At 38.6% G+C, this 24,254-nt stretch overlaps 1 protein-coding gene across 5 annotated transcripts in view; it reads right to left on the bottom strand.

Moving 5' to 3' along the window:
• RAD54L2 (RAD54 like 2) overlaps positions 1 to 24,254 on the bottom strand; it is a 131,040-nt gene that overhangs the window by 92,258 nt on the left and 14,528 nt on the right. For 4 of the 5 annotated variants that reach the window (XM_054976864.1, XM_054976862.1, XM_054976866.1 and 1 more), the window contains one exon: positions 11,590 to 11,796. In XM_054976864.1, the coding sequence (XP_054832839.1) occupies positions 11,590 to 11,740 (151 nt within the window). In that variant the 5' untranslated portion in view covers positions 11,741 to 11,796. Of the gene's footprint in view, positions 1 to 11,589; positions 11,797 to 19,523; positions 19,602 to 24,254 lie in introns of all 5 variants that reach the window. The other variant, XM_054976863.1, reaches the window with a different exon arrangement.

Below are 24,254 nucleotides of genomic sequence, written 5' to 3'. Positions count from 1 at the left end.
ACAGCAGGGGCGAGACGGCAGAAGGCGGGAGCGGCGCAGGGACTGGAGCGCGGGCTCACATATATTCTCACCTTCGTTGATGCATTCTCCAAGTATACTGTAACATACATGACCAAGGAGAAAAATCAAGTGGTGGAAAAATTTAAAGCTTATGTAACAGTGGTCAGTAACAGATTCCAGAGAGGACCACTGGCATTCCGCACTGACAATGGAGGTGAATATGTAGGACATGAAATTAAAAATTACATGACCGAGCAGGGGATTCAGCATCAAGTCACAGTGACATATATGCCAGAGCAAAATGGAGTAGCAGAGAGAAAGTATCGCTCTCTCACTGAAATGAGTAAATGCATGCTCCTTGAAGCAGGGCTACCTGAGAAATTCTGGGGAGAAGCAATTAACACTGCTATCTACCTGCAAAATAGACTGCTCACCAAAGGTGAACGCAGTACCCCATATGAACTGTGGTATGGGTTCAAACCAAGTGTGAATCACTTGAAGGTTTTTGGATCAAAAGCCAACAGTTAAGTTCCTAAAGAAAAAAGGTCTAAGATGGATCTCCGAGCAGAAGAAGGAATTGTTGTGGGGTATGCACAAGGATGTAGAGGATACCGAATCCTTAACCCAAAGACTATAAAAATCTGCCACATTGTCTATGTTATAATAATAACAATAACAATAATATTCGATTTATATACCGCCCTTCAGGACAACTTAATGCCCAGTCAGAGTGGTTTACAAATTATGTTGCCATTATCCCCACAAAAAAACACCCTGTGAGGTGGATGGGGCTGAGAGAACTCCAGAGAGCTGTGACTAGCCCAAGGTCACCCAGTTGGAGGAGTGGGGAATCAAACCTGGCTCTCCAAATTAGAGACCCGCGCTCTTAACCACTACACCATGAAAGGAAGATAGCAGACATTGGTGAAAGTGTACCAAGAGGAGAAAATTTAGAACAGCAACAGAGAGCAGTAGAACTACCCATCATGGACTGCACACATGATACAGCAGCAGAACCCAAAGAGCCAGAAGGGGCCGCAAAGCCAGAAGGGGTCACAGAGCCAGAAGGGGCTGAAGAGCCAAGAACCAGGCAATCAGAGAGAGTAAACAAAAACCACCAAAAAGACTTTCCTATCTGGCAAAGACAGAAGTTGTGCCTGAATCCTCCACATGGGAAGACATAACAAAAATGCCTGCCAGAGAAGCAGGGAAGGGCTGCAGAGGAAGAGATTGAATCTCTCATCAAAAATCAGACATGGACCCTTGAAGAACTCCCTCCAGGGAAGAGAACATTTGGGTCCAAGTGGATTTTCAAGACCAAATGCAATGAAGAAGGCAAAGTAAAAAATACAAGGCGAGATTGGTTGCCAAGGGCTACACTCAAAAATACGGTGAAGATTACGATGAGACCTTTGCACCAGTGGTGAGGCACACTTCAATAAGGGTGCTTCTGAGTATAGCTGCAGCGCAAAAGATGCACATGAAGCATCTAGACATAAAAGCAGCTTTTCTGCACGGTGAAATAAAGAGGAAGTTTACATGGAAGAGCCACCAGGATTCAAACAATCCCAGGACAGGCATTTCGTGTATAAACTGCAAAAAGAGCTTATACAGGTTCAAACAAGATGCTAGGTGTTGGAATGAAAAACTATACCAAATGTTCATTAAAGAAGGTTTTAAGCAAGGCAAGCTGCACAATACCTTTACTCAAAGTACCAAGACAATAGACGGACTTACATTTTAGTTTATGTTGACGATCTGATTTTGTGTTATGAAGAGGAGAAGGACTACAATGAAATAGTTCAACATCTGAGTCAAGAGGCTGAAGTGAAAGAGTTAGGAGTTATCACCTACTACCTGGAAGTCCAAGTAGAAAGAGAAGAAGATGGGAGCTATCTTCTCAGCCCAAAACAGAAAGTCCTATAGTTTTTGGAATATATGCAAATGAAAAATTGTAAGACAGCAGATACTCCTATGGAAGTAAATTACCTAAAGCAACAAGGATATGATGAACTCCTGCCCAACAATAAACAGTACAGGGAAGCAATTCAAAAATTGCTGTACATAAGGGACTTCTGGTTTGGGATTAATGGGGATCTGAAGCAGCCTAGTGATCTGGGCTGTCCTGGGCGCTGTTTTTTTGGAAAGCGAGGTGCTGGAACACCTGCTACCAACCCAACTTCAGGGAGAAGTTGGGCTTGAACGCTGCGCACCCCGAGAGAGTGTGATCTCGGTGAGGGGGGCGGTTTCTGAATCAAGGATTCTCCCCACCACCTTGAGGTCCCCTTGGAGAAGGGTGAGCTACTAACTCTGCAGTGCCTCAGGAGTCATTTAATTGGCATAAGATCGTCAGAAACCAAGCTCCAGTAACAGCTTTAACCAACTATAAGCGAAGGAAACAGCACAGACAACCCACAGAATCGTCGAAAGGTAAAGATCATTATCGGACTTTGTAAATCAGAACAGCAGTGAAAAGACCAGGATAAAAAATTTAAAAGGACAGAATTTAATAGAGTAAACATCAAGGATCAATTATTGAGTAAAATTTTGGACGCTGGCAAAGTTTTAAGGACTAAAAAAGTTAAAAGAAATATTGTTTATACATACTTGCGGTTAGAAGAGAGATAGCCAGCGTGAGAAAGGAGGTGTGGACTAGTGGAAGCATCGCGAGACGAGAAGTAAACAGTGGAGTAGATAACGTGGTGCCTAGAGAAGACAGCAGAGGGCAGGAAGCAGGAAGACCGACTAGAAGAAGCAAGACCCGGAAGCAAAACAAGGGAAGTACTGGAAAGGCTACAAAGACTACAGGAACAGGAAGCACGCCATTTTAAGTGAGGTATGAAGCAAAGCCAGTAACTATAGAGAAGTGGCTAAGAAACCATAGAGAAAAAACGCCTGACATTTTGGAATCAAAGGGAACCATTTTTAATTGTTAAATAAAAGTTATTTAAATACTTTGAAATAAGAGAGGAACTAAAAGAATTTAAAACAGATTTAAGGAAAAGAGCGGATACGTGGGGAGGCACGAAGTCGAGTCCTACGATGGCAGCAAATAAAGCAGACAGAGAATGGCAAGCCTCAGCAGATGCAGCAATTGAAGGATTAGAAAAAAGAGTTGCAGAGAATCACAAAGAATTGCTGCAAAAAATGCAGGAAATGCTTTCAAAAGATTTAAAAGATATGAAAGATGCTATTAAGGCGGAAGTAGCGGGACTGGCAAAAAATATAGATGGAATAAAAGAGGAATTGCAAGCAACCAACAAAAAAGTTGAAGAGGTAGAGCAAAAGACTAAGGATTTTGCAACGAATATAAAGCAGGAAAATCAAGGGATGCAAGAGAGAATGGCGTTGATGGAGTGCAAGGTGACGGAAAGGCAACTAAGATTTCACGGCGTGCAGGAATCGGATTCGCAAACTGCACAACAACAAATGACAGAAATTCTGGCAGAACTTCTAAATAAACAGAAAGAGGAAATATCAGCAAATATGGATCTGGCATACAGAATCAACTCAGCTTATGCACAACAAAAGAAGATACCAAGAGATATTATTGTCCAATTAGTGACAAAAAGAATGAAAGAGGAAATTATCAAAAGGCATTTTGAAGATCCCTTAACAGTGGAGGGAAACAGAATCCAGATTATGAAAGAAATGCCAAAAAGGATTCTCCTAGAAAGGAAAAAATATAGAGAGTTGACCCAGAAATTAAGAGAAAAGGACATCAGATACAGATGGGAAATACCAAAAGGACTAAGCTTTAATTATAAAGCTTTAAGAGTCATCATCAAAATGAGAGCAGATGGAAAAGTTTTTTGAGGAAAATGCGGAGGACTTTCCCAGACCATTAAGAATTTAACATAATGGAGTACAAATTATTATCGTGGAATGTAAATGGACTAAACTCACCCCAAAAGAGAAAAACAATTTTTAATTGGCTAAAAAAAACCAAACTACAATATAATTTGTCTACAAGAGACACATGTTAAGGATCAAGATACTAAATATCTAAAAAATAAACAACTAGGAAAAGAATATATAACATCGTCCAATCAAAAGAAAAAAGGAGTAGTGATTTATATTAAAGAGACTATAGTCTCTAAATTAATTTTTCAAGATCAGAATGGAAGATATGTGGCGGTGGAAATCAGTGTAAATGCCAAAAAAACATTGATAATAGGTCTCTATGCACCCAACGGTGCAAAAGACCAGTTTTATAGAGAAATAATGGACAAATTGGATCAGGACTCATATGACCAGATGATAATGGCTGGAGACTTCAATGGTGTTGTGGATTTACAAATAGACAGGAAAATAAAGGGAGGTAACAAAAAATCTGGAAAGTTACCAAAAATATTTTTTGAATTAGTCCAGCAAGAACAACTTGAGGATGTATGGAGAAAAGAAAATCTCAAAGGCAAGGACTTTACATACTGCTCCGCGAGGCATTCATCATTTTCAAGAATAGACATGATTTGGACATCAAAAAAACTAGCTTTAAGTACAAAAAAAGTGGAAATTTTGCCAAGGGTGAGTTCAGACCATAATCCAATATTATGGAAAGCAATAATGGGTCGGAGAAAAGTAAGATGGAGAATAAATGAAGATCTATTACAAAATCAGGACAACTTGAACTATTTGAGAGAGGAGACAAAACATTTTTTTCGAATAAATAACAATAATGAAGTTTCAATCCAAATGGCATGGGACACATACAAGGCAGTTATAAGAGGAAATTAAATTTCATTAAACAATAAGGACAAGAAAAGAAAACAAGAGAAATGGCATGAAATACAGGAGAAATTGCATAAAAAAGAACAGGAACTAAAGAAAAAACCTGGGAAAAAATCAGTAAGACAATAAATTAAAATACTGCAGGAGCAAATAAGAGCCATTAACAACAAGGAATTAGAATGGAATTTAAAGTCATTAAAACAGAAGTCATTTGAAGGAGCAAATAAACCAGGGAAGTACCTAGCCTGGCAACTGAAGAAGAAAAAAGAGAAGAAAATCATTAGTAGGATAATGGAGGAAGGAAAGTAATTGAAAGATCATCAAACAATTAAGCGTGCCTTCTACAAATATTATGCGAAATTATTCCAGAGGAAGGCAGTAAATCTGGAAGAAATAGACCGATATTTGCAAAAAACAGATCTACCAAAGATAACAGAAGAAATGAAGCAGAGACTGAATGCTCCAGTAACAGAGGAAGACATTGTACAAGCAAAAGAAGCAGCAAAGATTGGAAAAGCACCAGGACCGGATGGGATCACTGCTAAATTCTATAAATGAATGACACACTTCAAGGAAAAGGACTTCCAGATACATGGAATGAGGCGAGTATTGCTTTGATCCCGAAAAAATTACAAGACTTGACAGATGTGAAAAATTACAGACCAATTTCGCTTATAAACAATGACTATAAAATAATGGCAAGAATATTAGCAGACAGGCTTAAAATATGGTTAATGGACTTTATAGGAGAAGACCAGGCTGGATTCCTACCAAACAGACAACTAAAGGACAACTTGAGAGTGGTTATAAATGCCACTGAATATTTTGATAAGCAACCAGACAAAGAAGTTAGCTTTTTCTTTGCAGATGCAGAGAAGGCCTTTGACAATTTGAACTGGGACTTTTATGTTCGCATCAATGGAAAAGATGGACCTAGGCAAAGAATTTATAGAAGCAGTAAAAACAATATACACGGAACAAAGAGCGACAATCTGTGTCAATGACAACCTGACAGAGAAGTTTGAAATAAGAAAAGGTACAAGACAAGGATGTCCACTAAAACCGTTGTTATTTGTGATGGCCTTAGAAATATTACTAAGGCAGATCAGAGAAGATGATGACATAAGAGGAATAAAAATAAATGGATCTTCCTATAAGTTAAGAGCGTTAGCAGACGATGTGATGTTTATAGAGGAAGATCCACTACAAACTCTGCCAAGATTACTGGAAAAAATTAAGGAATTTGGAGATTGGGCAGGCTTCTATATAAATAAAAAGAAGTCAAAAATAATAACTAAGAACATGACCAAGAAGAAACAACAGGAACTAAGTGAAATAATAAACTGTGAAGTGGTACACAAGACTAAATATCTGGGAATAGAGCTGAGAGCTAAAAATATTGATTTATTTAAGAATAACTATGAAAAACTCTGGAGACAAATTGAAAGAGATATGATAAAATGGAATAAACTAAACTTGTCATGGTTAGGTCGGATTGCCACAGTTAAAATGAACGTGTTGCCTAGAATGATGTTCCTAATGCAAACAATACCAATTGTAAAAGATAAAAAACAATTTGAAAAATGGCAGAAAAAGATATCGGAATTTGTGCGGGCAGGAAAGAAACCAAGAGTAAAGATGAAAGTTCTTTGTGATGCTAAGGAAAGAGGTAGAATGCAGTTACCCGATCTTCAACTTTACCATGAAGCAATATGTTTAGTCTGGCTAAAAGAATGGGTGTCTTTAACCAATCATAAACTACTAACTTTGGAAGGTTATAATAAACTATTTGGATGGCATGCATATATGTGGTACGATAAGTATAAAATGGACACAATGTTTCAGCACCACTATTTGAGAAGAAATTTATTGTTGACTTGGCTAAAGTACAAAAAAATTATAGACCAGAAGAAACCACTTTGGATTATACCAGCTGAGGTGATCAACCCAAACTTAGAATATAAAGGAAAAGAATGGCTAACTCTCAAAGACTTAACAGAAGTAACAGATAATGAGTTGAACCTTAAACCAAGTGAGGAGTTGCCATTCAAATATGGTTGGTTGCAATATAGACAAATTAAAGACTTATTTCATTCAGACGAAAGAAAAACAGGCCTTAGAATCAAGAATTCAGAGCTAGAAGAATTACTGTTGGGAGATAATAGTAAAATAATTTCTAAAATTTACAAATTGTTATTGAAGTAGTTTACAGAAGATGAAACAGTCAAGGTGCAAATGGTAAAGTGGGCTATAAATTGTAATAATGAAATAACGATGGAAGCATGGGAACAACTATGGAAAAATACTTTTAAAATATCAACATGTACCAGTATTAGAGAGAATGGCTATAAAATGTTATATAGATGGTACTTAACACCAAAAAAATTAGCCATAGCCAGCAAACAGCTATCTAATAAGTGTTGGAAAGAGCATGAAGGTTCTCTATTTCATATGTGGTGGACTTGTCATAAGGCTAGAGACTTTTGGACCAAAATATGTACTGAGATGTCTTTGATACTTCATTATAATGTTGCAAAAAATCCAGAAATGTTGTTATTATCATTGCATTTGGAAGATGTTAATAGAAATGATAAGATGTTATATTATATGATATCAGCAGCTAGAATAATATATGCTCAGTACTGGAAGAGAGAAGAAATACCTGAAATTGAAAAATGGACAAGGAAATTGTTGTACCTGGCTGAAATGGACAAACTAACAAGAAATTTGAAGGAGCAAGATCCAGAACCATTTTTGGAAGATTGGAAAAAGCTGAAAAAATAAATGGAAAAGAAATGGGATGTTAAGGGACAATTATGCTCTTTCGAGGGGTTTTAAAGAAATTAAGTAAGATAAGATATAATTAAGATCTTTACTAATAATAAGAAAAGAACAACTTTAGTGTAGAAATAAGGTATTATTAATAATGGGGGGTTGGAGTGCTGTTGGAAGTCATTATTGAAAAGGGGGGAGGGGAGGGATGGGGAAATATACACAGGGGAATTGAAATGGAATGTATTTGCATTTGAAATTGAATATATATTGACCCATCCAATAAAAAATCTATTAATGGAAAAATTGCTGTACATAAGTACACTAGCACGTCAAGATATAGCAGCAGCAGTTGATATGTTGCGCAGGAAGGTTGAATCACCAAGCAAAAGAGATTGGAATGCAGTCAAGAGACTGGCCAAATACCCGAATGGGACTATGTATCTGAAACCGAAGTTGCCAACAAGTGATAATCCCAGATTGGTAGGATATATGGATGCAGATTGGGCAGAAGATATCAAGGACAGAAAGTCTATCAATGGACATTTATTCTTTTATAGCAATGGAGCAGTGAGCTGGAGTAGCAGAAAACAAGAAACCCTGGCCCTGTCCTCAACTGAAGCTGAATATATATCAGCAGCAGAGGCATGCAGACAACTGAAGTGGATGCTGCATCTAATGAATGACTTTGGAACAGAAGAACCCAAACCAATAAAACTCTTCGAGGACAACCAAGGGTGCATAAAACTTGCACAAACAGAAAAGATGAACTCTAGACCCAAACACATTGATGTGAAACAACAGCTAGCAAGAAATACGCAAGAGGATGGGCTTATTGAGTTGGAGTACTGCTGCACAGAAGAGATGATCGCCAATATATTCACTAAGCCACTTCCTAAAGATACGCTTGAAAGTCAATGCAAGAAGTTAAACCTTGCGGACTCTGTACACTAGACCTTGAGAAGGGGTGTTGGAAATACAATGTCTTGTGTACAGAGCAGGAAAAAGACACAGAATGTCTGCAAGGGGCAGCAGGTCTGACAGTTAGATGACAGAGTGGGATCCTTCTATCCTCCTCTCTTCTGTCATTCTTGCATGTCTCCAGACTGGTATTCTTAGGCTACTTCCTGCTTCTTGTTTCTTCCCGGAAGTCCCTCCTCCCTTTTTGTAGAGGTAGTTTATTCTGTTTCTCTCCTTTCTGTCAAAGTTGTAGTTCCTGAATAAACTTCATTCACTGAATAAACTTCATTCACTTCTTAGTCAGACTCAAGATCATTCCTAAGATATACCAGAGCCTACACAGGCCGCCAGATAGCCCGTGGATTTTCCCACATAGAATAATGGCTGAATTTTACTGAATTTCTGCTATGTTAGTGAACCAAACTAGAAAATCAATTTGGTGTTCAGAGAATACTGGATTTTTTCTCTGGTTCAGTATTCCCAGTTTGGATTTACCGTATTTTTTTGTGCATGTACCCCTACTAGCCATAGTTTGGCAACAGCATACTGGGCTAAAAGAACACATGTTCAGTCCATTACACAGTTCTTATGCTAAAATACAAGATGCCTGATAATCTACATCAGTGCATGTAAAAGGAAAGGACTCATCTCAGCTTCTGTGTTCTATTTTCTCTTCCTTTTCTTCAGCTAAGAAGCAAGTTGTACAGTTCAACATACAGGGAGGCAGTTCTGTCAAAAAAGCACATTTCAAAGTGCTTTATTGCTAGCTGCCTTCTACTCACCACCGTCTATTAGGTATGAATGTGTTCACACAACAGATTAAACGTCCAGATATATAATATGTTCCCCTCCAGACTCCAGAAGTTGGTTACATGGTATTCCTGGAAGTAAGGGGCTGTTTGACATAACATTTCTACATGCCAATTTTTGTTAGATTAAGTAAAAAACTATAGTAATCAGATTTTCACTCCTTTCATTTATTTTTTATTTCATTCAAGGATTTTTAAAAAATTGGCTTCAAACACATTTCCCTTCTGACTTCCACAAAAAATAATGTAAAGGAATATTTCTTTTTTAAAACAAAAACTAATTAGTTGTGCAAAACAAAAAAAGAAATAAAACAAAAAAGAAAAACAATGCTGTCAAACAAAAACAAATTTGTCAAATCTATACATAAGTTTCTATAAAAGGTATCCACATATCTAAAAACAAGTTCATATGGAATAGCTTTTACTTGCCGTAAATCTAAAAAAATTTGGACTCAGATTCATATGGTCATACAAAAAATACTAAAGATTACTGTTCAGTTTAAACCAGAAGCCTTTTTGTTGGGATTAATGGACAAACATTAGTTGTTGTAGATTTTCCGGGCTCTGTGGCGATGGTCTTGGCATTGTAGTTCCTGACGTTTCGCCAGCAGCTGTGACTGGCATCTTCAGTACCTCTGAAGATGCCAGCCACAGCTGTTGGCGAAACGTCAGGAACTACAATGCCAAGACCATGGCCATACAGCCTGGAAAATCTACAACTAACGTTCTCCGGCCATGAAAGCCTTCGTCAATAATGGACAGTCGGAAAATCGGCATGGGATTTTATTTCTATATATGACTACTGCAGCTAGGTTGTCGTATGCACAGAAATGGAAAAATATGGAACTACCTTCAATAGAGGACTGGACTATGAAAATGACAGAGTTAGCAGAGATGGCGAAACTTACAGCACTGATCAGATACAAAACATTGTCTATCTTTTTGGCTAACTGGAAACCTTTATTGACTTCCTGCACAAAATGAAGAATAGTGACTTGATGATTTGTGGTTTTGATCATTAAGAAGATAATGAGGGAATATAAAACAAGTAGAAGGGAGGCAGTAGTGGAAAAGAAAATTTTGGAGAGACTGTAATTTTGCTTTAAAAAAGATAAGTGTTGTAGAGAAGAATGGAAATGAAATATGTATTATTGGTCTTTTTCTTTTTTAAGCTCCAAATTCTGTAACTGTTTACTCTTTTCTTATTCTTGGCTTTCTGCCCTTTCTATTGGCCTTTATTTCTATTAATAAATTAAAAAATGCAAAAAAAAAAAAAAGGAGCCTGAACAACAGGTAAAAATGGGGGACACTTTTGTTCTTTTTCTGTTGTATGGGCTATAGTTATACATCATGATTCTCCGAGAATAAAGAATATAGTACTGAGCACAGAATTAGATGGCTGATCTAACCAACTTAACAGCCTAGATGGCTTTTGCATGAGATCAGCTAGGTACATATTAGACAGAATTATTGGGCTATGAACCATGCTAGTTGAATGGAGCCAAGAGAGTTTTGCCTGCATAGCGGAATTCATAAGCCACACTTTCCTGTATGGGTTCCTGAGTGAGGGACACACATTTTTAAAATAAACAATAAATAAAACGGGAATATCATCCTTTTTATTTCCTGCTTGTCAGCTTCTGAGAGGAATCTGGTTAGCCACAAACAGAATGCTTACCTAGATGGACCTTTGTTTCTATCCTGCAGGAGTCTTCTTGTGTTCTGATATTCTTATTCAGCTTCCTAAAAATCTCTGTTTTTATTAAAACAAACACCACATTTCCAGTCCCTATGTGTGTAGATACATGCTTGAAAACATGTGGTGGTCAATATCTGCTTAAATCTCAGAAACCAGAGGTATGTCTGTATAAAATTTCCAGTAGTGGGACAGAGGGAGGAGGGCATCAATGCTCTGCCTAGCTTCTGACCCCTCCCACTGATTAGTGAACCCAGAACCTTACAGAAAAAGTGTAACTGATACTCTCACAATATATCCAGAGTAGTAACAATCACAATTCGTTGCACAGCATTCCTTAAGATATATCAGTAGAAAGTGGGCTTTCCCTGGTTGTTACACAGATAAATGGCTGTGCATGGCTTATCATGACTAAAATTGATTTAGCTACAGCAGCCCAAGCTATTAATTCAGGACTCAATGCTCATTATATAGCCTGCAGACTAAAATGTACTGTTCCAGATACAATTTCTAAAGTGAGTATATCTGCCTCTTGCATAAAATCAAAGGAATCATTCACCAGATTTAATGTTTGCGGTAATTACAGACTGTAAAACATTACTTGGCTCCCTGGCCTATTACCATTCTCATCAAGTAGATCTTCCTCATCATCCCCATCATTGTCTTCCTCCATTGCTTCATCCTCATCTTCCTCCTCCTCCTCTTCCATATCCTCCTGCTCCAAGTCTGGGTCCACATCTGGATCACTCCCTGAGATTGACTCGTCTGACATGATTCCCAATAACGTCTCTGGTGCATTACCTGCTCATGGTCTACTTAAGGGCAGCCCTGTGTAAGGAAAAAAAGGAGATAAATCAGACACAAACAAAACTTAGTTACTAAATTACAAGTTCTTTAGTATGATGGAGACAGAAGCCTAACCCCAGATTGTAGCAAGTTTCCAGGTCCCTTAACCTAGAAATAGCTAACACTGAAGAACATGTAATTTCCTCCAAGCACTGGGAACCATAATGTTTACATGTCATTGTCAGGGAACAGAGAAGCAAGTATCCTACCACTCTGATGAGTAAAGTATGAAACCAACCTAAGCCAACCTAAGGAGGCTACTTCCAATAGAAGAGCCACTTGTTTGAAGAATAAGATCCAAAGGTAAGATACATCGCAATGTTTTTAGCACATTATGGGTAAGAATATCATTATAACCAGCACTGAAAAGGCACCTAAAAATTTGTGCACCACCATGAGACTTCCGGCTTGGGATCCATGGAGGTCTAAAGCAGCTCTAAGAGCAGAGCTGACCGGGCTGCCATTTCAGCGGCCGGCGGGGGCCAAAAAGCCCGCGGCCACCTATTCTCAGGCGGAGAATAGGCATAGAACGCTCAAGCACCTCAGGGCGCATTGATCTCGGGCGAGGGGGGGTCCTGCGCAACGGACTCTCTCCCGACTCTTGAGGTCCCACCCTACGACAGGTCGGCTTAAATCTCTGCGGCAGTCCTGGGGCCAGTGCGGCTGGCATAAGACCTACATGCCCAAGCTTCAACAGGGGGAAAGAAGGTGGAAGAGATCTTGAGATTGAAGCAGTGATTACAACCCAAAAAGACGTTTGAAAAGGTAAAGATCACTATCTCTTGAAACGGGACGAAATACTTAAAGTAATGAAGCATTAAAGTGGACTTTTAAACTGCAACAGATTGATTATAACTAGAGGAAGACTCGGCAAGAAACAGATTAGAAAAAGGACTATTTTAAATGAAGTTAATAGAGAAATCGGATAATTGTTTTTCATACCTGCGGCTGTGGGGAGATAATGGACTGTGAGAAAGTTTCTACCATCGCGAGAGCTGCAGTGAGGAGACGGGAAACAGGAAGTACGTAACAGGGATAGAGCTGCGGGAGAGAGACGGCCCTCACTGGCAGACAGGAAGAAGGGAATCGCCATTTTTGGAAAGGGAAGGGCATTGACTTCAGCAGAAGAGGAAGTAGGCCATATTGGATTACAAAAACTATTGAAAAACCATAGAGAAAAGACGCCCGACATTTTGGACTCTTTAAGCGTCTTTTTTTCTTCATGAAACCGGGACATTTAAATTAAATTAAAAGGACATTAAGCCAGGCACCACGGAGCTAAGGAAACGAGCAGATACGTGGGAGCAAGGCAAGTCAAGCCCCACGATGTCGAAGAAAGAGTGGCAAACGGCTATAGAAAATCTGGATAAAAGATTTTTGGAAATGTTAAAGGTCCAACAGGAGCTGGTAAAGGAAGTTAAAGAGGTTAAAGAGACAGTAAAAAATGAACTGGCAGAAGTGAAGAAGGGAATGGAAACAATACAAAGTGATGTGCAAGCAGCACAACAAAAAGTCAATGTAGTGGAGAAGGCGGTGGAGAACCTTTCAGATACGCAACGAACGGACATGAGGGTGATGAGGGGAAGAATGGCGGTTGCGGAGAGCAAGTATATGGAGAAGCAGCTGAGGTTTCGCGGCTTGCTGGAGGTAGAGGGAAAGACAGCCCAAGAACAAATTGTTGAGGTGTTAGCTGAATACCTGGGGAAGGAGGAGGCGGAAATTGTGGCTATTCTAGACGTGGTGTATCGCATAAATTCAAGATTTGTGACCCAGAGGAAACTACCAAGAGACGTAATTGTGCAATTTACGACCAGAAACATGAGAGAAATTATTGTGAGTAAGCAATTTCAAGACCCATTGGAGGTTGATGGCAAGACGGTTATTATTATGAAGGAGTTACCCAGATCGGTGTTGCTTGACCGGAAAAAATACAAAGCTTTAATCCAAATCTTGAAGGACATGAAAATAAGGTACAGATGGGAACTACCGGAAGGATTGTCATTTGAGTTTGGAGGAGGGAAAAAGCGCATCAGATCTGAATTTGAGATGGAAAAGTTTATGAGGGACAATGAAAAGGACTTACCAGCAACAAGGCTATGAATATGGAGTGTAAAGTTATATCTTGGAATGTAAATGGACTTAATTCACCCAATAAGAGAAAAAGCATTTTCCACTGGCTATTAAAACAGAAATGTGATATTGTGTGCCTACAAGAGACTCAGAAAACAGGATGTAAAATATCTTAAATTGAGCAAATTGGGCAATGATTTTGTAGCGGCCTCAAAAAAGAAAAAAAGGGGAGTGGCAGTATATATAAGAGAGGAGCTACAGCCAAAGTTAGTGATTAGAGATGTGGAAGCCAGATTTCTAGCAGTGGAATGTACATGGAATTTAAAGAAAGTGTTGGTGATTGGAATTTATGCACCTAATGGAGCAAAAGAGAGTTTTTTTGAGGATTTGAGGAAGCAATTAGATGAACTTTCTTATGACCTGATAATTCTTGCAGGAGACTTCAATGGAGTCACAAATTTGGAGCAGGATAAAAAATCAGCAACGGCACAAAAGAAAAGAGGATTATTACCAAAGACTTTTTTCGCATTAATGCAGCAGGAAACTTTGGAAGATGTATGGAGAATACAGAACCCCATAGGTAGACAATACACATTTTTCTCCGCAAGACATTCCACTCTATCACGAATTGATATGATCTGGGCCTCAAAAGATTTAGTGCTTTGGACTAAGGATGTAGAAATAATGCCTATGGTAGGCTCAGATCACAACCCAATCATGTGGAAGTTTGGAAAAAGAACTAAGAGGAAAGGATGGAGAATAAATGAGGACTTGTTACAAGAGGGAGAAAATATGGAGATGTTGAGAAGGGAAACTAAGTTCTTCATACAGTACAACATGAACCGAGAAGTACCAACCAACAAGGTATGGGATACATACAAAGCAGTAATTAGAGGTATACTGATGGACTTAAATGGAAGAGCTCGAAAGAAAAGAGAGGAGAAGAGACAGGAGATTATGGAAAAAATAAAAGCCAAAGAAATACAATTAAAGAAAAGACCAGGGAAAAAGAAAATTTACCAGGATATTAAAATCCTCCAAGAGCAGTTGACGGCAATGAATAATAAAGAACTGGAATGGAATCTTAAGAGATTGAACCAAAAGTCGTTTGAAGGTGCAAATAAACCTGGGAAATACCTGGCATGGCAATTGAAGAAGAGAAAGGAGAAAAAGACAATAAATAAAATATGTGAGGACAATAAAGTACATTTGGAACAGACTGCTATTAGTAGAGCTTTTTACAAATTTTATGCTAAATTGTATGACAAAAAAGAAGTGAATAAAGACTCAATAGTGGCATATTTGGGGAAAATGAAGCTTCCAGTAATTTCGGAAGATTGGAGAGACAAACTGAATAGTGAAGTAACCGAGGAGGAGATAAGAAAGGCAATTCAGACAACAAACCTGGGAAAGGCGCCAGGACCTGATGGACTTACAGCTAAATTTTATAAGGTAATGGTCAATGAACTGGTACCATTCCTAAAAGAAGTGATCAATGGTGTTTTGAGAGACCAAAGAACTCCAGATACTTGGGAGTGAAGCTAATATATCATTGATCCCCAAAGAAGGACAAGACTTGACTAATGTTAAAAACTATAGGCCAATTTCCTTACTTAACAATGACTACAAGATCTTTGCGAAGATCCTGGCAGAAAGAGTAAAGGGATGGTTATCCGAAGTTATTGGAGAAGAACAAGCTGGTTTTTTACCGAATAGGCAAATCAGAGACAATCTAAGGACAGTTATAAATGCTATTGAATATTACGACAAGCGTTGTGATAAGGAGGTTGGTTTCTTCTTTGTGGATGCTGAGAAAGCATTTGACAATTTGAACTGGGACTTTATGTTTGCCACCATGGAACAGCTACAAATGGGGAAAGATTCATAAGAGCAGTGAAAGAAATTTACAGAGACCAGAGTGCAGCAATTGTGGTGAATGACGAGCTGACTAAAAAACTGACTATTGGCAAAGGTACAAGACAAGGTTGCCCGTTGTCTCCACTGTTGTTCATTTTAGTCTTGGAAATTTTGATGATACAGATTCGAGAAGACAATACGATCCTTGGAATAAAAATAAAAGACTTTTCCTATAAGGTCAGAGCATTTGCAGATGATATAATGTTAATTGTGGAAGATCCAATTGAAAACATGCCTAAGGTAATAGAAAAAATTAAAGAATTTGGAGATCTGGCAGGTTTCTATGTAAACAAAAAGAAATCAAAGATATTATGTAAAAATATGACTAAACAAAAACAACAGTTATTAACGGAAATTACAGACTGTGAAGTAACAAGTAAGGTGAAATATTTGGGAATTGAACTGACTGCAAAAAATATAGATCTATTCAAGAATAACTATGAGAAATTGTGGACTCAAATAGAGCAAGATTTGATTAAATGGAATAGATTGAATTTGTCATGGTTGGGAAGAATTGCAGTAGTTAAGATGAATGTGCTGCCAAGAGTGATGTTTTTGTTACAGACAATACCAATTATCCGGGACTCTAAACAATTCGAAAAATGGCAGAGGAAAATATCGGATTTTGTTTGGGCAGGCAGGAAGCCTAGGGTGAAAATGAAAGTATTACAGGATGCAAAAGAGAGAGGTGGAATGCAACTGCCCAATCTAAGACTTTACTATGATGCAATCTGCTTGGTGTGGCTGAAAGATTGGATGACTCTGAAAAATCGTAAACTACTGGCCTTAGAGGGATATAAAAAAATATTTGGATGGCATGCATATTTGTGGTATGAAAAAGTAAAAGCAGACTATGTTTTTGCACCATTATATCCGTAGAAGCCTCTTCACAATTTGGAAGAAGTACAGAAACTACCTGCAAGAAGGAACTCCCTCTTGGGTGGTTCCTTATGAAGTAATAGACCCGAGAACTGTTGACAATGAACAATGATGTTTAACATATAAGGAAATAACACGAACAGACCTTTCCAAGTTAAGAATAAAAACGCAAGAAGAGTTGTCTTCAAATTATGATTGGTTTCAATATAGACAGATTAGAGACCTTTACAACTCGGATTGTGCAAAGGGAGGGATAAGAATAGAGAACTCAGAACTAGAGGAAGTAATTCTACAAGAAGATAAAAAGGAAATCTCTAAGGTCTATAAGGTGTTGTTAAAATGGTATACTGAAGATGAGACAGTTAAAGTGCAGATGGTGAAGTGGGCTATAAACTTTAATAAAGAAATAACAATGGAGGCGTGGGAATACTTGTGGAAAAATACGTTGAAGATTACGACAGGCTGTGGGAATGGCAGCCCCTCCCCCCAGCACAACCCAACAGTAATAGAATGGAAGCAAATTTACATACCGGTACGTTAGCTGAAGATGACCACCCAGTTTTTAAAGTTCCCAAATGTTTTTAGAAGTTTTGTTTTCAAGTTGACTTGGCAAATTACAACACTGAAAACTATTTATTGGTTTCCGTCATTTATACCTCTGCTTTCTCCCCAGTAGGGACTCAAAACAACCTACAACATTCTCCTCTCCTCCATTTCTCCACAACAATCCTGTGAGGTAGTTTAAACTGAGAATGTATGACTGGCCCACGGTCACCCAGCAGGCTTCCAGGGCAGGGAATTGAACCTGGGTTGCCCAGATCCACACTGGCTCTATTCTATCCATATGCATTTGCCCTTTTTTCTAATATACAGAAACAGCTTTGTTAACTGGAAAGCTCAATTAACTGGCATGCTGGCCAACCACTTCATCCACAGTGTATAAAGCTGGGTAAAAGCTTTGTTAACCGACATGTTTGATTAGCTGGCAACCCCAATTCCCTATGGGTGCCATTTAATAAAGCTTTACTATTCAAATTTGTCTCATTATCCCAGTGAGCACCTTATTTTCTGTAAAGTACAGTTCTTTCAAACACCATCTTTATTCATTTAAATATCTCCATATGAAGCTCTCCTATATAGCGTAAGCCCATTCAACTCTCAAGGTCAGTATTGTTTACTCTGACAGGCAGTGATTCTAGCAGCCTTTCACTTCACCTGCTGCCTGATTCCTTCTTACAAGAGATGCTGGGGATTAAACCTAGGACCACTTTCCATGCAAAACTGATGCTCTATCAGTGGGCCATGACCCTTGGCATATATGTAAGGTGCTAGGGTCTTAAACACAGGACCTTGGGAGCCAGGGCTCTGTGCCTTACTCCCTGCACCAGTGTAGCCAGAAAATGTAAAGGCACAAGGAGGCTTATACAAAGAGGCCAACAGGCATACATAACATTAAAAAATAATCAACAATAAAAATTACCATAAAGAGAACATACTACCAGTCCATGACACTAAACCAATATTAAACAAATGCCCCAAGTCATCAAAATGCTCTCCAAACAACTGCCTCACAACTTTTACTAAAGACTGAAAGAGATGACACCCTCCTGATATCCCTAGGCAGGTCACTTCACAAGGAAAAGGCAGATGCAGAGGAAGCATGAAAGCTCAGGGGAGCAGCACACAGTAAGAAAAAAGCTGGTAAGAGAAGCACAACTGGTTCAGGCGTTCACATACGGAGAAGCACCCTTACAGACCCCTTCAGGGTCTGGGGACACAGTCAGCAAAATAGGGAGCTGGTTATCATCAACATACTGACACCCAACTTTAAAGTTCTGAACAATCTCCTTTAAAGGTATGACATAAACTTAATCTCAATAAGATGGCGGTGCTGCTGGTTTCTGCGGTGGAGTTCTGACTCAGGAAAAGGGTTATTTCCTGTTCTAAATGTGGTTGCATACCTCCTAAAGGAGGATATTTGTAGCTTGGGGGGCTCTTGGACCTAGGTCTCTTGTTGGATATAAACAGGTAGCAGCGGTTGTCAGGAGTGGCTTTTACCAGCTTTGGGTGGTGGTCCAGCTGCAGCTGTTTCTGGGCAAGAAAGATACTGCCACTGTAGTAAACATCCTGATATCATCTAAATTAGACTACTGCAATGTGCTCTACATAGGGCTGCCCTTGAAGAGTGCCCAAAAGCTTCAGTTGGCACAAATGCTGCAGCCAGAATGCTGACTGGAGTCGGTCATAGGGACCATATCACTCTAGTCCTGTTCCATCAGCACTGACTTCCAATTTGTTTCTGGGCCCAATTTAAGGTGCTGCTATTGACCTTTAAAGCCCTATATGGCTTGGGACCAGAATATCTTATGGACTGCCTTCTCCCATACGTACATATCCAGTCACTCCAGTCATCTGCAGCAACCTCATATTTCTAGTTATAGGAAGCTAGATGGTTGTCAACCTGAGAAAGGGCCTTCTAGGTGATGGCATCAATACTTTGGGGGACTCCCTCCCCACAAAGATTTGTGTCTCCTTCTTTACTGCTATCTTCCACAAGAGGATGAAGACTTTTTTGTTCTGTCTGGTATACCCCCAATGACTGTTAATGGCCCTCGTCCCTGTTCTTTGTGTTGTGTGTTTGGCTGTATTTACTGAATTGTTTTAATATTATTTTAAATGTTATTTTTAAATGTTATTTTAAATTGTTTTAAAAATTGTTTTAAATTGTTTGTTAGTATTTTAATGTCTGTCTCCTTGAGGACCCTATTTTTGGTGGAAAGGCAATATACAAATGTTTTAAATAAACATAAAAGAGGATAATAATACTGAACACTGTAGAATACCTGAGCTCCCAAACTTTGGATTCAGCGCTGTTGATAGTATCCCTCTGCATTTGCCAAGACAAAAAGAACCAACAGGACCTAAAAGAAAGAGGAATTTGAAACTATCTACAGAACCTTAATAGGTGTGTACTACTCCTGACACCTCTAAGATATATCCTCAAGCTGGCATCTAAGACTAGATGAGTGATTTTATCAACAACCCCCTCCCCACAAAAAAACTCCAACAAAAAATCTCATAGATAGCAGCTAAATTACTTTTTAAAAGAAACAGAGGTGTCAACAATCATAAGCCACCCTAAACAATTAAGCTGGTCAAAATTCAGCTGTAATGTTGGGAAAGGAAAAAAATCCACCACCACAGTGCAGGGCTGCAAATGAGCTCTATGCTACACTCTGCCTGATTCAGCATGAGTCTTCTGCCAACAATCCTCCAGTCAGCTCCGAGCCCAAGTCCCCCTACCACCATCAATTGCACTGCTCAAGTTCATGGACAATAACTTTCAGTTTCCTGGGATATTATTTACTTTCATTTTTAATTGATTTAATATACATATTCAATGAATGTATAAGAGTTGTAGGGGATGACAACTCTACAGCAAAAAGCATTTATACTGTATATTACAATTGCTCTTCTACCTTACAAATAGAGCAAATACTAACGAATCTATAGTTGCTGATAAATAATTTGTTAAAGTAGAATTTAGCAACAGATTTTATTGTACTATTCTGGGCTTAAACAGATACTGTTATCGCTGTTGTGAAGGATTACTGCTATGTACTGTGCCTCTTATCTTAACCCCATGGTTCACATTTCCACTCTAGGTCCCTGTCTATAAGCTTACCTGCTAATTGAGAATTCATGACATGCATCTGATAAAGTAGGTTCTAGATATGAAGCTACAATAAACTTTCTTATGGTGCAATCCTAAGAAGAGTTATTCCAGTCTAAATCCATTGATGTGAGCAGACAGAACAAAAAAAAATTGTTAGCAGTATATAGACTTTAAATTATAAACACCCTCCATCACAGGTCAGAAGCGCAAGGCACTGCTGGCACAATATGGATACCAGCCAGGCAAAAGCCTGGAAAATATTTTAGAAGGGGAGTCAGAGCAGCTGACTAACAGCTGCTTCCACAATTGGTCTTCCAAGAACTCCTGACTAATTTCATCCATGCCCTGCCTTACTTCCCCTCAACCATTTACCCTGATTAAGCACCACCTAACATTATTCACCAAACCTGGTAGCTTTTCCCATCCGGTACTCAATGGGTCATCAAACACCATTAAGCCTTTTCCAACTCATCATCCACCTCCAGAAAACCCATTAAGTCATTGTTTTGGGAGAACGTCAGCTTGCCCCAGGGTATGTTTTGCCCTAAATATGAATTCCCTAGCCACCAGAGAGTGGTGCACAGATGTGCGCATGTGTGTGCATGTGCGAGTACCTATAGCCTTTCCCAAACTTGTTCTCCCCTCTTCTACCTGATTTTCTCTTAGTTAGCCTTGTTTGTGTGTTGTATGTGATTTTTGTATGTTTGACCTTTTATTTCTTTTTTAATAAAAAAACCTTTCCAGTTGAACATCTGGCTGGTTCATAGGTGGAGAATCCCAGTTACCCCCTCTCACCTGTCTTCTTTAAACTATTCCCCCAACTAATTAGGAGACCTCCTATTTGGGTAACATTGACTGGAGTAACTCTTCTTAGGATTGCTCTGTTAGTGTTTAGGGGTTGGCAAAAGACTCCTTTTTGGCATTATTACAATAGACGACCATGATTACAAGTCTGGAATTTGTCTCTGGAATTAATTACTTAATTTTGTGCCAAGGCTTCACCAGGGCTTCATCTAGAAGTTTGTTTTCAATTCCACAGCTGAGGGCTAGAAGAAAAAAATATCTTTAAGCACACACATAATGCTTTTCCTTCAGCCCTGAATAAATAGTCTCCTGCTCACCCAAACAACTAAATTCAGTGATGGGTTATGTATGGCCACAGATTTAGGCAGGATTTTCAGGTATAAGTTATAAGAAAAAGTCTCCACTTCTAATTTTCATTCCCCTCCCCACAACCTTTGCCAACTTCCCACCAGTTCAGAAACAGAGATGTATTTAAAAAAAAAAAACTTGCCAGAATATGTGAAGATATTTTTATTTAGTGAAATATTTACTTTGATGCAAACTGGAGAGCCAGTTTGGTATAGTGGTTAAGAGCAGCAGGACTCTAACTTGGAGAACCAGGTTTGATTCCCCACTTTTCCATCTGATTCCTTGGGTCAGTCACAGCTCTTCCAGAGCTCTCTTGGCCCCACCCACTTCACAGGGTGATTGTTGTTGTGGGGATGATAACAACATACTTTGTAAACCACTCTGAGTGGGTTGCCCTGAAGGGCGGTATATAAATCGAATATTGTCATCGTCATCATCATCATTATCTTCATCATCTTCATCATCATCATATTAAAGTGTCTGTACACGTTTGGAAAAAAAGCTTTTTCTACTCCCGAATTCCTACTCGCCTCCATTTCTCATCCCCAGAAACTTCCACTGTAGTCCCTTGTTGGCTTCCTGAATCTAAACTGGGTTAGAAGATGCCATCAGTATATGCATCTAATTTGCATTTAATATTGAAACTTCTTGGAGTAAAGTTTAATCAGAGGAGGGAGGAATCAGCATATTTTTGTACTTTTATTTTATTTCTGGGTTTTTTGCATGCTTCAGCAACTTACGTGATCAACAGCTAGGGAGGGAGAGAGAGGGATTCATCATATTACTGATGACTTCAAATTAGAAGGACACACATAGCACTTGGGAAAGATATATATTTGAGAAGATCTTGGGCTGCCCAAGAATGTTAACCCCCTCCCATCTACTTCAAATAAGACATAACCACTTCTGGTTTCATCCTGGTTCAAATAAAGCACAGTTTCCTCCAATAACTAGAGTATACGGAAGCATCTCCCTTCAAAAGCAGCACAGTCCAAATCTAAAGTGTGATGAAGCTATTAAAGAAACAATCACACAATTTAAGTGCCATTTTAAAAGAAATTACTCAATGATTGATCTTTATGGATAGCCCATGTGAATTTGCCATTTACTATTAGCAGCATGTTTTTACAAGCTCTGCTTCAATAATGGCTGCATGAGAGAAATATTTTCCAGGAAACTCAACTACAGCAAACAGCTCCTTGATTCTCCGTTGTAAATTCAAGCTCCAGATGCCCATCACAATCAAAGTGATAAATGATTTCTCAGAACTGAGAAAGTGTGTCTATTTTTTAAACTAAAATAATAAGGTTTTCAGACCGACAGTTGTGGAGATGGCATTTCCTATAAAAACCACTTAGAAATTTTTGATCATGGGATCTAAGTATCTCCAATATTAGTTACATACATTTCTTAATAAGCAATAGCATATGTTACTACTATTATGATGTCCCACTTTATAATTTTCATATACAAACTCCAAAATATTAAATGTTGATGTCCACCCTAAATAGCTGTTGGCAAATTGAGATGATTCTAACAGGCCACATTTAGAATCCTTAAACATTTCCTGATTGCTTGCCATTTCTCCAGTCAACAAAACCTTCTCAGTAATTGCAGAAGGGGTGGGGAGAGCACACATGTGAGCACACAGGACAAAAAAAAAAGAAAAATAAGGGAGACAAGAAGCAGGCACACAACGAGGAAGCAGGTTAAAACACATCTCCCTTGAAATAAGCCGCTTTTGAGAAAGATAAAAGGTTGACATTTCGCTCTGCATTCATTAGCTCTTTCACACAAATCTTGCCTTCCAAGTAAGCACAAAACTGAGAAAGTGTGTCTATTTTTTAAACTAAAATAATAATGTTGTTTTCAGACCTACAGTTGTGGAGATGGCATTTCCTATAAAAACCACTTAAAGGTTCACATAACTGAGTCAACTTACCCACCTGGATTTAAATTTCATTTCAAAAAGTGCATATCATTTTCCAAAAGTTATTAGGAATAAGAGACCTCCTGGCTACAGCCAGACAAATTAATAACATACCAAAATGTACCTTGTCTGTGTGCAAAGCTGCCATCAACTTGCAGCCAATTTATGACAACTCCATAAAGTTTTCAAGGCAAGAGACCAGCAGCAGTGGTTTGCCATTGCCTGCCTCTGTGTAGCAACCCCCACCCAAGTATTAAGCAGGGAAGACCATGGCTAGCTTCCACATGACATTAATATGTTAGTCAGGTCTTGACAATATGTTTTCAATCTACGAGTTAGTCCCAAAATTTAGGTACCACAGACGTTTTTCAGCATTCAGGCTTTTGTATTTTAATGACCATATTTTCTAGTTATTGCTACCAAAACTTACAGCTATACACTTCACAGTTTCTTGTAATTCTGTGCAAGCTATGCTATGACAAAAGCAATGAGATATATATAAATAAAATGGGGTAACTGTGGCTGTTATCACAGTAAAATCAGTGTTGAAAACACTAACCAATGCAATGGAACTCCTAGGTACCATGGCTACCTGGCACCTGGGGCTCACAATAAATCAGCAATAAACTCACAAATACTACAAAAAACTTCATCCCATTTAGCATTTGCTGAACATAAAGAATCACTTCTACAAATGAATTTAATGTTCTAACACAATTTCAAGACCTTTAGTTAAGCCAAGGTTTTTACAATGACCATTTTATACCAGTGAAATGTGGTTACATTTCAGTTACCACTTAAAAGAACCTTAACTAA

This window comes from Eublepharis macularius, chromosome 4 (genome assembly GCF_028583425.1).
Source record: "Eublepharis macularius isolate TG4126 chromosome 4, MPM_Emac_v1.0, whole genome shotgun sequence".
Taxonomy (NCBI): Eukaryota; Metazoa; Chordata; class Lepidosauria; order Squamata; family Eublepharidae; genus Eublepharis; species Eublepharis macularius.
This window is presented reverse-complemented; position numbering and strand designations above follow the sequence as displayed.